We start from the raw sequence: 13161 nt of genomic DNA, 5'->3' as shown, positions 1-13161 counted from the left end.
AAGAGGGACGAGGCGAGGAGAAGATGGATGGAGGGATGGGGAGGCCTAGTTAACTCTCCCCGGTCCTGTGTGGCTAATTACTTGGTGTGCTTTTTGAGAACAACCCCGGCTCACTGACTACATTTCCACTGCACTACTGGCCTCTCAGAAATCACCCACAAAAGCAAGCAAGCACACACACACATGCGCGCACCACACACAAATTAGCAGACATATTCAGACAAACAAACCCAAATTCAATCCGCATAGATGAGCGTGCATGCAGACTTCCAGCTAGAATAATGGAACGAACAAACACACACGAACATCCAGCCCCCCTCTTCCCCTTAAAACACACACACACACACACACACACACACACACACACACACACACACACACACACACACACACACACACACACACACACACACACACACACACACACACACACACACACACTTACAGCCTCCCAGAGCTACACCACAGCGCCTGGCCGCTCAGCTTCCTGCTTATATGCCCACCCCTACCCCTCACCAGCCCCTTCTCTGTCTCACACACACACACACACCCTCCCCCCCTGCTGCCGCACCGCCGGCCCATTATCGATCCCCCGCCTCTCCCCGCGCCACATAAATAATCGACAAGCAATTACCCGCCCACTCCCGCTGCCCCCGGCTTTGTTTGGGAGGCGCAGAGGCCAGCGCTGGGGGGAGAGGAGGGAGGAAGAGCCGGGGATGCAGGCGTGCAGCTCCACAGTGGTAGCCAAGAGGTTATTGGATCCTTAGTTTAACCATGTGTAGATACACAAACGGTCACACACACACTGAAAAGCCAAACATGAGATCAGATCCTGCTGAGTAAGATCTAGGTGGAAGAAGCTTGCAGTGGTGTGGTGATGAAAACTGGCAGGTGATGAACTCCTTCTACTGTTTCTTCCACTGAAACACATTGTTCCATTAAGATTTCCACATTTACATCTGTCACATCATATGGGGCCTCTTATGCAGCATGTGTGTGTGGAGGGTGTGGGTGTTGGGCTTTATTAATGACGAATTATGCTACTATTGCAAGCAGGGCAGTGTTTTATTTCAGGAGCTTTCTGTGGCCGGGTTGACGAAGACATTTGATAGTGAGTGTGTGTTTCATACCTGTCTGTGTAATGTGCGTCCCGGTGCTGCGGGAGACCCTGCTTGCGTCTCTGACTGGATGAAGAGGAGCTGCCCGCCGAGGGAAGGTGGGCTTCTAAGGCAGAAGGGTTCCTCACTGCTGCGGCCAGCGCCTCCTGGCGAGCACGCAACATGTCTGAATAAGGAGGAAAGAGGGGAAAAGGGGGAAGCGCAGTGGAAGGAGGGAGATGGGAAGATAATGTTGACATGAGAAAGATGGGGGGGTGGGGCAAGAATTGAAGGGGAGGATTAAAACAGAGTTAGTATCAAGCTGCTCAAGTCTATGTTAAGATATTACAAGAAACTCTTTACTTTTGTAGAAACATTTTTAAACAGAAAATCCTGACTAAACATTTCACCAGCTCCAGTTTACGGATTACAGCCTATTTTAAGCGTGCTGCTGTTAGTTTGAACACGTTTTTGGGCAACAAAGCACCCATAAAGCACCCCATAAAAAGTGTCCTGTAGTGAAGGATGTAAGAATGCAGGCAGCTCATAAAAACAACAAATAAGTAAATAACACAAATACAAGGAAGAAGATTGTTTTGCATCTTTTGAATCACCAGGTTATATCCGTATACGTGTGCAGATACATGAGCACATTGAACAAGGATGATCCAAAACAGACATTTTGGCAGAGGTGTAGGAAATTAGCACATTGCACTCAAGTCCATCTGTCACACTTTGGAACTGAGCTGGCCATTTTCAAAAAAATGTGGGGAAATAAAGAGGTGGCTCGAAAAGGCCAGAAAAGCAGCATGAAAAAATGGTGTGATGATGTTTTCAAAACAAATAATGACCATGAATGAGCAAAAAGCGGCTTCACCAATCAGGCGAGGTGTGTTTTTACCTCTCCCCACCGCCGCCACTATCACGCCTTCTCCCTCCATCTCTGCCTGCCCTCTCTCTCCACCTCCTGCCCTCGACCATTCGCCTCATTCCATCTCTTTCTTTGCTCTCCCCCCCTCTCTCTCCCAGCAGCCCAGGTTCTCTCTCGCTCTCGTAGGAGAAGAGGCCTCATCATTATCAGCCAGGCCAGGCCACACCAGGAGACATGGCTTCTAATGAGAGAAAAATCCATCCTGCTCTCGCTCTCTTCCCTCTCTCTGCCTCAATCTATCTATCCTCTCTCTCTCCGCTCCTCCCCTCCTCCCCCTCTTTTTTAATTAGACAGATCCCTCGGGAGCTAGGGGCCATTTCCGCCGCCGGTACGGGTGTGACGTGTGTTTGTGTGTGTCTGTGTGATTTAGGTGCCTGCGTGTGCGTGCCTGACTGTGTGTGTGTGTGTGTGTGTGTGTGTGTGTGTGTGTGTGTGTGTGTGTGTGTGTGTGTGTGTGTGTGTGTGTGTGTGCGCACGCTGAATGGGCGCCAGGGTGGGGGGGTGAAGCGACAGATATTAATGCTGCCTAGCTCCGGTGTATCGATCTGTTTGCTGCGCCAGGCCGCAGGGGACTCGGCTGGCGGCAGACAAGGGTGTGTGTGTGTGTGTGTGTGTGTGTGTGTGTGTGTGTGTGTGTGTGTGTGTGTGTGTGTGTGTGTGTGTGTGTGTGTGTGTGTGTGTGTGTGTGTGTATGCGTGTGTGTGTGTGTGTGTGTGTGTGTGTGTGTATGGGTAGGGGGGGTTGAGAGAGATAAGGAAGGGATCAGAGGGAACTGGAGCCTCAGAGCACACACACACACACACACACACACACACACACACACACACACACACACACACACACACACACACACACACACACACACACACACAGACGGTTGTGCGCTTGCATACATGGTGCAGGGTTGACAGGGTGGAAGTGTTGACCTCTACCAGTTTCCTGTTATCACAATCGCAACTCACCAATTATTTTATATAACTAGGTCAGTTAAAGGGCTTCTAAAGCAATTTAGTCCGGCACTTCCATTAAGTTTGGAAGATTCCAGGTAACAATTACCACAAAAAAAAAAGATCGATGCTGCAGAGCCAGAGATATACTGACAAGGTGTAAAAACTCAAAAGAGACTAACTTTAATTATACAATGTCTAAAAAACCTCTAACCTACAATTCAGAAGATGCAACCCAACAGCGTCTTTCGCTCGACTCACGCTGCCTTGTGAACATCCATGCCTTTTCAACTCTACATTCAGTTGTAATTCAGGCTTTATACAACTGTTCCCCAACGCTGAGTAATATTCCACCAGATGAACCCCACTGACCTGAGGCACAGATTAAACTGTGACAGACTTTTATCTATTAATCATAACATCTCACATGTTGTGAATTATTTCAGTTTAAAGCTATGTGCAGTTTCAAGGGCCTCTTTATATTTGCAGGTATGTTATTCTGGTAGAGATTAATAATATTTATTTGGTTTAGTATGTATTATTAAAAAATCTTTAATCTAAAAGCATGCAACAGTACAGTCGGTCGGGGGCCACTACAATAGCTGCATAAAACTGTGAACATGTAAATGTATCTTAACAAAGTATTCTTCTATTATGTGTTGTCTTCTGCTATTGTTTGTTATGCTTCACACTGGGTCCATATTCTGCTTCCTCTCTCTATCCCCCACTCTCTCTAATTCTCTTTCATGTGAACTGAGAAGAGCAGGGTCACCTGGGGCTCTACCCTTCTGTGTGTTTGTGTGTGTGTGTGTGTGTGTGTGTGTGTGTGTGTGTGTGTGTGTGTGCTCAGAATTTCCCCTTCTGAATCTCTAGGTGTTGCAGCTGCTGAAACACAAGGGGAGAGTTCCTTCATCTGCAAATGTGAGTCCTAATTGAAGGCACACAAAGAACACATACACACAAACACTCAAACACACAAATCTCCTCCTTCGCAGGAGTTATTTTGGGGGGTCCCAGTTTACCACTCGGACCCATCTCGCTTATCCCTCTTTTGTGCCGTCCCATTTTTCTCCCCGCCATCATTCCTGGTGTTGGGCCTAAATCCCCTCGGTTAAGCCGGGTTTTTCTCAGCGTGAGAATGCAGAGGAGCGCCGCACTAATGCGGCTTGGCCGGCCTCGTGATGGATTTGGCGGACTGGCAGGTACACAAAAGCCGACATCCATCTGCTGAGGCGCACCATACACCTGAAAATTAAGTATCTATCTAAAAAGAGGTATTCTGCCAGGATTAGTGAGCAGGAAATGTGTGGCGAGTTTGTCGCAGATGTCTTTACCCGTCTGTTCTCTGACTGATTGTGTGTTGGAGTTTTCAGGCTCTTTGGGATGATGATAATAAAGAGATGCTGTGGGCAGCTTCATGTTCAAAATCAGTCTAAACAGCAGGAGACAAAACCGAAGCACGCCCCTTCCATCCCGCCCCTCCCTTTTCTTTCATCTGGATACCTACCCCTACCACTTTTTTTCTCTCTCTCACTCTCCTTTCATCAAGTGAAGAGGGAGGGAAAGCCCTCCTGGCCATTTCTACAACTCCGCCACCCCTCCACCTCCAATCCATCCCCTCACCCCCTTTCCCTACTCTTCTTTTGCCCATCAGGTCCAGAGAGAACCCCTCAAACAACACCTTGCACATACACAATCATACACACACATGAACACCCAGTTCCTCCTCAACCCCAGCCTCTTTCAACACACACACACACACTTTAATTTTCTGTGCCCGGCACTTCAAACACATGAAAGGATGCTCTGCGGGGACCAAGGCTAAAGGGAGAGTCGGAGGTGGGGGTAAGGAAAAGGGGGAAGAGGAGGTATAAAAGCAGTGCTTGAGATGGAGATGTGTAGGGGAGATGGTGGTGGTTTGGGGCCCAAAGTGAGAGGGAGGAGGGGGTCACAGGAGCCCCATCAGAGACAAGGTCAATGTCAAAGGGCTCTCGCTGAAGTGATTCGCGTCAGCCTCTCAAGAGACAAAGCAGCCGTAGCCTTGTTCCACCTCTGTACGGTTTGTGTCCTTGAGTGTCACTTTCTTAACAAGCTCAGCCTGTTAATTGGAGAACGGGAGTGTATGAAGGTAGTGTTATAATATAATATATACGTTTTTTCATAAACTTGTCTATCGTTGGATTGAAGAAAGAAGTAGCCAGGTGTGGAGGAAAATAAATATTAGTTAAAGGGAAGGCCTGGGAAGCCCATCACTTGTCATCCGCTTAGAGGACACATGGTATGGCACACAGCAAATGGTGGGACACGTCGCTTATAGGACATATTACTGTGAAGTTGTGTTTACATAATAGTTGTATTTAAGCGTGTGACCAGAGCATCACTAACAAACTGTGAACTTGTATGTAATGATAACTTGCACCAGTAGAACTTATTTAATTAGTATTCACTTTTCTACGTTCCTTATTTCCTTTGACCATAACTTCATTTTTCTTTTTTAAATTATTTATTTTGAGCTCTTTCTCTTTTTCTGCACATTAAAAGCTTTTAAGTGTGACTGCATCCGTGCAGAATAAGGGACAGTGTGGAAACTATCAAACGATTTGGGCTGGAAAGTGAAGAAAGGGAGCGAGTATGTCTGTATCGCACTACACTACAGCGTCTGCCTCTCAACAGCAAGGTTTCTGGGAAAGGAAGCCAGCGATCAGACTGCACCCTGGGCCATAAAACCCCCCCACAATGCACTGTATCTTGCTCCTAGCTCCTCGAAGACACAGGGAAAGGGCAATTAAAGCGTTTATAGGCGTCGCCCCCTAGATTTGCAGCCAGCAATTAAAAATCATTACTAATCAAATAAAAATAGAAGTAGCTCAAACTACAATTCGGCGGGGCATCGATTGGATATACGCTACTACAAAAGTGCTCGTAAAGACTGGTAGGACATTCAAAACAAAAATGAGAGAAAAAGGTTAACATCTAATGGCAGTGAAATTAATATAAAGCCAACTTATAAAACCCAAATGAGGCCACTTTTCTCATTTCTTGTCTTCCTATCCAACTACAACTCTCTCAAGCTAAAACTGGTACATTTAAGGTGACTGTAGAAATTGAGAAAACCTAGTACACACTGGTGGTTTCCAGGGTGTTGGGAGATTTAGAGGCTTGGCAGGCAGCCAATGAGAGCTCCTGGATCAATCGCAGTGTTGATGCATGCGAAGCCTTGTGGGTGTTGTTAACAACGGAGAGCCGTGGTGGTCAGAAATCACCCTGAGTGACACTTTGACACTGGGTGGGCAAGCACCACAAATAGAAATGTCAGCCGTCTCCATGGCTGGGGTTTTACACTGGCAGCAGTGTGGCACACCTTAACATGGTGCCCTGAACACAGCGCTACACTCGGGGGTTACAAAGCAGCGCTGCCTCACTGTGACTTGGTGACAGGTGACGGAAGAGCTGTTTCTTCCAAAGGAACCTTTTTTAGTTTGAAGTAAATCTCAAGTTACTTCAAACTAACTCTTAAGTTATTTAAAAGTAAAACAAATTAATAAATAAAGAAAAAGTACCTCTAGATCTTTCATGAGTCAATTCTTAGTGGTAGAGTAGGAAACGCTTTTCTGAATATAAAAATCAACTGTTCACAGAGATATATTTGAGAAGGTGTAACAAGATAAATCTGCAGATATGTGAAAGACAATGTGTTGAAGGTGAGGGTAATGATGAGCGCACACACACCTACAAAGACAGAGCCTGTGGACTGACCGTGGCCCGGCAGACCCATGCTGCTCGCCAGCTGGTAGAGGCGCTGCTGCTGCTCCTCGTAGGACCCCTGCTCGCTGAGCGCTGACATCATGCGCCTGTAGTGCTCCTCAGGGCTCATGTGGCCGTGGCTGCTGCCCGCCTCCACCACCGGGCTCTGGGAGTTCTCTGGAAACAGGAGGGACACACTTAGATTATGACCAATCAATGACAATCATTATAAATATGTCAAAACCCAACTCATCGGGGGATAAATACTAACTTGAAACAGCAGGCAGTGAAACTCTATCAGGCTGCAGCATCACTGACTCCTTTTAGCTTATTGTTTAGATTTTTTGATGTCAAATATCAGTCATAAAACTAGCTTTCTCACAGATTATTCATCATTTATAGTCTGGAAATCCTCTTTTTATTGAGTGTACACATACAACCATGCATTGTTAATGGTCAGAGCACAAACACAAACTCACTATTTATCCGACAGAAAACACAGCATTTTTGAGAGAAAGATTAAAAGTGTTTTTTTTGTTTAATGCAGACTACAAAAAAGATTCAGCTTTTTCCACAAAGTGTGTGTGTGTGTGTGTGTGTGTGTGTGTGTGTGTGTGTGTGTGTGTGTGTGTGTGTGTGTGTGTGTGTGTGTGTGTGTGTGTGTGTGTGTGTGTGTGTGTGTGTGTGTGTGTGTGTGTGTAGAATGTCTCTGCTGTGTTTAAGGTGTTGTGAAGATGATGTGGTGTATGATATCTATCTAGCTGTCAGTCCCCACACTTAATCCCTCTCTCTGACCTCCCTCCTCCCTCTCTCTCTGTAATAGTAACATGATCTAAGGTAAGGGTGGTGGGGGATATAGGGAGGTGGTTTGGGAGTTAGAGGAGGGAGAAAGAGGATGAGGAGGAGGAGGGAGAAGCAGAGGAAAGCAGGGGTTATTTTTACCACCCTCCTTCTTATTGAAACCTGAGCCTGGCCCCGGGCAGGCGAGCAGGAGTGGCGCTGAGGAGCGGAGGTGGGTTGGAGGTGGTGCTGGTGGGGGAGGAAGCCAGCATGCAAGCATCTCTGTCTCCACCACCGAGCTGAAGCTAATCCACCCAAGGTCCTCAAGTGTGCGTGCTTGTGCGTGCGTGTGTGTGTGTGTGTGTGTGTGTGTGTGTGTGTGTGTGTGTGTGTGTGTGTGTGTGTGTGTGTGTGTGTGTGTGTGTGTGTGTGTGTGTGTGTGTGTGTGTGTGTGTGTGTGTGTGTGTGTGTGTGTGTGTGTGTGTGTGCGTAACTACTCTATGACTGTCTGAAGTTTTCTCGCTCTCTAAACACAGCAGGGGGTTGCCGACTTTGCAACCAAAAGAAAAACAGACATAATTTACACAGCGGCAGCCAATCTCTCCGGCTCCATCCCTACGCTACCCTCTCTGTCTCTCTCACTCAATCTATTTCTCCGCCAGCATTAAGGGATAGCGTGTGCCGTCAAACCTGGCGGCAAGAAGACATGCATGGATAACACACACATACAGGTGCAGAGATGTGGAGTGAATGTGGACAGAGCTCAAGGTTAAGACATCGGATCAGCAGTGTTTTGAAATGGCTTAAACGCACTTCTCTGGACAGCAGGCTGCACACACACTGACACAGTCGTATTGAAATATAGAAATATACAGCAAAGGAAAAATGGAAACAAGGCGTATAAAGGGCTTGTTGGCATTAAAGCAAATAATTTAACCGTGCAGACATAAGAAGACAAAGTAGACAAAAAACACACTAGCCTGAGTGCGCGCACACACATCCACACACAAATACACACATCCTTCAGAAGCCGGGTCGTGTCTAAGTAAGACTATAATGGCCAGGAATGAGTGCTTCTTCACAGAAAGAGGCTCCAGGCGGGCTGCTGTCGGTCAAAGGTCACCCAGAGGGCAAAGGTCAACACCAGGCTCAGGCATAGCTCAATACAGCTAAATCTGCACAGATACCTTCCCCCATCTATTTCTGTACACACAATTTAACATCATAGAAACTTTACCTACGAGCTTCACTCCCATGCTCAACAATCAGGGCTATTTGTGTCTCTGAATGTGTGTTGATGTTTCACTTATACATGCTGTATGTGTGTGTACAGTATATGTATGCTGTTTAGATGTCTCCAGAGATGAGTCTGGAAGTGCGGTAAGCTGCCCTTGGTTCTGCGGTTCTGCCTGCTCTTTTATAATGCATCAGACAGGAAGTCTTCCTCAGGAGCCCAGAGGGACGGCCGGTGGCTGTGCGGCTCCACGCCGGGGGCCAGGTTTCACGCCGCATGAGGGAGATATGAATAATAGAGGGTGGCGACAGGATTGCAGCACAACAAGGGACATTGCTTGCCAACATTTACCTTGTCAAGACCCTTTTCGAACAGATGAAGCTTAAAACTCTCAAAACTGAAGCCTTTTGAGTGACCTGAAGAATCCAGACATGGCAAATGGAAAGAAAAGTTGTTCTTCTATTTCTTTTAATGTAATTTCTAAAAGTTTTGAGTACCCAAAATGCATCCTTTTGTGGCACCCAAAATAATCATCTTATTGGTGTAACAGCAGAATCTCACAGCAAATCAGCAGGTAAAATGAAAACCGTCTTCATGGTTTTATAACGTTAATGGTATGAAAGGATAAACATTGTTTTGGATTTGGGTGACCTTTTACTGTATCTGCAAATTGATATGTTTATGTTTGTGAGAGAGAGAAATGTGTGGATGGAAAGAATGGCATGAAAGTGTGTCTTTAAATATGTGGTAAATTGAGACTCGAACACACTAACCCCAGGCAGCTAATACCGCCTCATGTTTCTCTTGTTTTCTTCCTTCCATTCTCGTTCACTTTAACAGTCAGCCAACCTGTCTTTTTTCCTACAATTTTCCCTCATTTCCTGAAATTGCACATCCACCCACATCTGTAATGTCACAACACACAAATACTGTGTGTGGTCTTACCTTTGGGGGATACGCTACGTGACTTCTTGCTGTCAGAGGGACACTCGCTGCTGCTGTTGGGGGAGAAGCTTCTTCTCTTGCCTAGAAGCTCATCTGTAAAAAACAAACAAACAGAGAAAGAGCCGTCAGTGAAAAGATCGCAATAAAGCTAAATATTGCCGCTTTCCGCTAAGCCTACCTGTATACATGGCGGCTGCTTTCTAAATGCAGTTAGAAGAGAGAGAGAGAGTGAAAGGAGCAACAAAAAAAAAAAAAAGTGATAGGTGGAGAGAAAGCGAGTGAGTGAAGCGAGCCACGGGCGTCTGGAGATGTGCCTGTTCTGTCAGATATGAGAGGGGGCCTGCAACGCCGTGGATGAAAGATCTGCCCGGCCCATTCACAAGTGTGTGTGTGTGTGTGTGTGTGTGTGTGTGTGTGTGTGTGTGTGTGTGTGTGTGTGTGTGTGTGTGTGTGTGTGTGTGTGTGTGTGTGTGTGTGTGTGTGTGTGTGTCTGTGTGTGTGTGTGTGTGTGTGTGTGTGTGTGTGTGTGTATTTGAAGGAAGGAGGAAGGCTATGTCTCTCTGCGCCTCCCCTACAACGTCTCTTTCCAGCAGTCTGTCCTCAAGTGTTATCACTGTTCTTCCTCTCTATTCTCTTCTTTCTTATTTTTCCAGATGTAGGCACAAAAGCCTCTGCCTGAACTAAAGTGCACGAGAGCCTCTCGTCTGCTGGAGAAAACTCTCTCAGCCTACATTATGTCTACAATACATCATTAGTTATTTCTCTTGTTGCTGTCCTCCCCATAAGAACAAACTTCACATGATTTCCTTGTCTTTTGTTTCCATCTCTTTCCTTCTGTGTTTTCTCTCCCCTTCTATTAACACTCTCCATGCATCTGTCTCTTCCTCAATGTTCTCCCTCTACCTCCTTCCCTGCCACCAAAGAGGAGCATCTAGTGTACAATTACAGCACTCCCCTACTGCCTCCCCCTCTCCTCCCCCTCTTCCTTCCCGCCCAATCGCCTCACCTCCACCCCCCTTAAACACACCTCAAATCAATACAGGCCTAATCAGAGAGAGAGGGGATGCCGAGCACATCGCATGCAGCGCCGGCAGGAAGGAAAGCCGTTTGTCATTGCTCTATCAATCTCTCTCTCTCTTCCTTTCTTTCTTTCTATCTCATCGCCTCTGTTTTTCCTCTGACTGTTTCTGCCTCCACACACAGCAAGGCACCGGCAGCACTTGCTTCCCTTCTCTCTCTTTTTCTTGCATTTCGCAAGTATTTTTAAGATAGGAAACGTTTTTTTTCCTCCACCTCAAGCAGATTGGGCCCTCTCTCTTTCTTCCTGTCTCTATTTTTCAACAAAGCAATTTTTCATCATTTGCTCAGCATGTGTAAACAGTGCAGAGAAGCAATGAACAGGGGGTAAAAAAGAAAAGGAAATAAATACCACAAGGTAATTTTGTAGCAATGCCCAAGCAAACAACATTTGGCGCTTTTTTTCGCATTGTCCAGTCATGATATTATTGTTACCTTAGTAACAGGCGGACAGTCATCAACAGAGGAGTGAAGCTGGAGTGGATTCCGCCCTTTAACCCTTACAACCAACCCCCTAAATGTATGCTACTCTTTCTCTATAACAAGACACAGAAAGAGACAGACAGATATTTGGATTGGACTCAGAGGGTTTTGTTGGGCTACTGAAAGAGTACTGGTGTTGATGTGAGAGTGAGCAAGCAAACGAGAGAGGGGGAGAGAGGGAGAGGGGGAGGTTTACTAATGATCCAGTGTTTGATGTTGCCTCTCAGGACCTGAGGAGATCCACTCCCTTCACCATCCTGAGGAGACAGCGTAGGAAAGGGTAGGGCTAATGGACAAGTGTGCACACTAACGCACAAACACGCACGCACACACACATGGAAAGTCTTTCACAATTTCTACATTTTCTATCATCTCCTAAAATATATCTCATTCAGTTTTTTCTCTCATTTTTAAATCACGATCAGTAGATTTCTTTCACTGGTCCTACAAACGAAAACCCCACAAAGAGGCCTCCCTCTATCCTATTAGTGGAATATTAACAATGAGAGAGAGACAGGACGCCCATTAGTTTAACCCCCTCTTCTACCAAACACACACACATTCTGCTAACGCCCACACCCTGAGCCTCTCATGATCAAACACACACACTTGAGTCGTCTCTTGAGCCGACCTCACTCAAGACACTGCGTCTCCTGAGCCGAGTGCCTGAGGGCCAGAGATTTGAGGGCGGAAAGCTTTTAAAGCCAATTAAATGGGGCTTCTTAGAGCACCGGCGCTCCCTTTTAATGCCAAACCCTGAGCTCTTCTAGAGTTTATGCTAACCCTTTTACTCCCACTAACGCTGAATACAGTCAAGTTTTACCACCCCGAGCATTATACTACTATATGCTTGTTAATATTGCTGAAGAATTAGTGGTTATGGAGTCAGGAGTTGACTGTGATTTAAACTCTCAAAACAGTGCAACTATTATGTGTGGATAGCATTAGTTGCTATGATGTAGCTCCTGTTTTGCTGTTCATTGCCAATAAATAGCCTACACTGCAGGCTTGCTTCTTTGCGACCACCCAATATTGTAGCCTTTGCCTCAGTTCCTCCATGCTAGTTAACCTCCTCCTTATTTGCCGTTCTTCCCACTGAGAGTAAAGAGGGATAAAAACAGTGGGACAGAGAAAAAGGAAACAGCAGGACCTAAACCCTTTCTCTTTCATGTGACACCACCAGGGCAAACAGTCAGGAAGGCATTCCTCTTTCTTTCTTACTCTCTGATTTCCTCTCCTCCACTCAAACTTTAGTCCTTCCTCTCCACTCTCCATCCCATGGAGCGTGGTGACAGCTCAGACAGCCAGACTCCTTAATTCCTCTCTTACTCCGTTAATCTGTCATCTTTATCAGGCCGAGGAGGGGGGGCTGTGTGAAGAGAAGGGGGGGAATGACAGGCGGGGACGTAGGGTGGGCCGCCAGCCGCAGCCCCCCGATCAATCTCCACATTACAGCTGACAGAATGGTGCTAATAACTTATTGATCCCCCTCCGTGCGCCGGGGCCTCCGCCGGCCCTGAAAGCCCTGCCATTGATTGGCTTACAGGCCAATAGAGCTGGGCGAGGGAGGGGAGGGAAGGGTGGGTGATGGAGATGGAGATGGGGAGAGAGGCGCATTTGCTCACGCTGAGGGAAGGATGTGCCACCTCCAAAACGTGCAAGTGTACACAGAGTAACACCGCTCCTCTGTTTGTCATGTTCTGTGTTTTCAACAGGAAGACAGACATTTAGAGCAATGTGGAAGAATACAACTCAAGAAGAAGAAGAGAGCAACTCATGGGCTTCCACTGACACTGGCCGACCTTAAAGGGGAAATATGTGTATAAATGTCCCATTTGCAATACAGTATAGTTATTCAACACAATTAAAAACTAAATCCAAAGGCTATTTATGCAAGATTATATTCAGTAGGTTTTTCGTGTA

At 46.5% G+C, this 13161-nt stretch overlaps 1 protein-coding gene across 3 annotated transcripts in view; it reads right to left on the bottom strand.

Moving 5' to 3' along the window:
- samd11 (sterile alpha motif domain containing 11) overlaps window positions 1-13161 on the bottom strand; it is a 47849-nt gene that overhangs the window by 10744 nt on the left and 23944 nt on the right. For 2 of the 3 annotated variants that reach the window (XM_079676804.1, XM_079676806.1), the window contains exons 5-7: window positions 9679-9771; window positions 6705-6896; window positions 1131-1284 (exon numbers count right to left, since the gene is read on the bottom strand). In XM_079676804.1, coding sequence (XP_079532930.1) covers window positions 1131-1284; window positions 6705-6896; window positions 9679-9771 — 439 coding nt within the window. The remainder of the gene's footprint in view (window positions 1-1130; window positions 1285-6704; window positions 6897-9678; window positions 9772-13161) is intronic. The other variant, XM_079676805.1, reaches the window with a different exon arrangement.

This window comes from Notothenia rossii, assembly GCF_949606895.1.
Source record: "Notothenia rossii genome assembly, chromosome: 4".
Taxonomy (NCBI): domain Eukaryota; kingdom Metazoa; phylum Chordata; class Actinopteri; order Perciformes; family Nototheniidae; genus Notothenia; species Notothenia rossii.
This window is presented reverse-complemented; position numbering and strand designations above follow the sequence as displayed.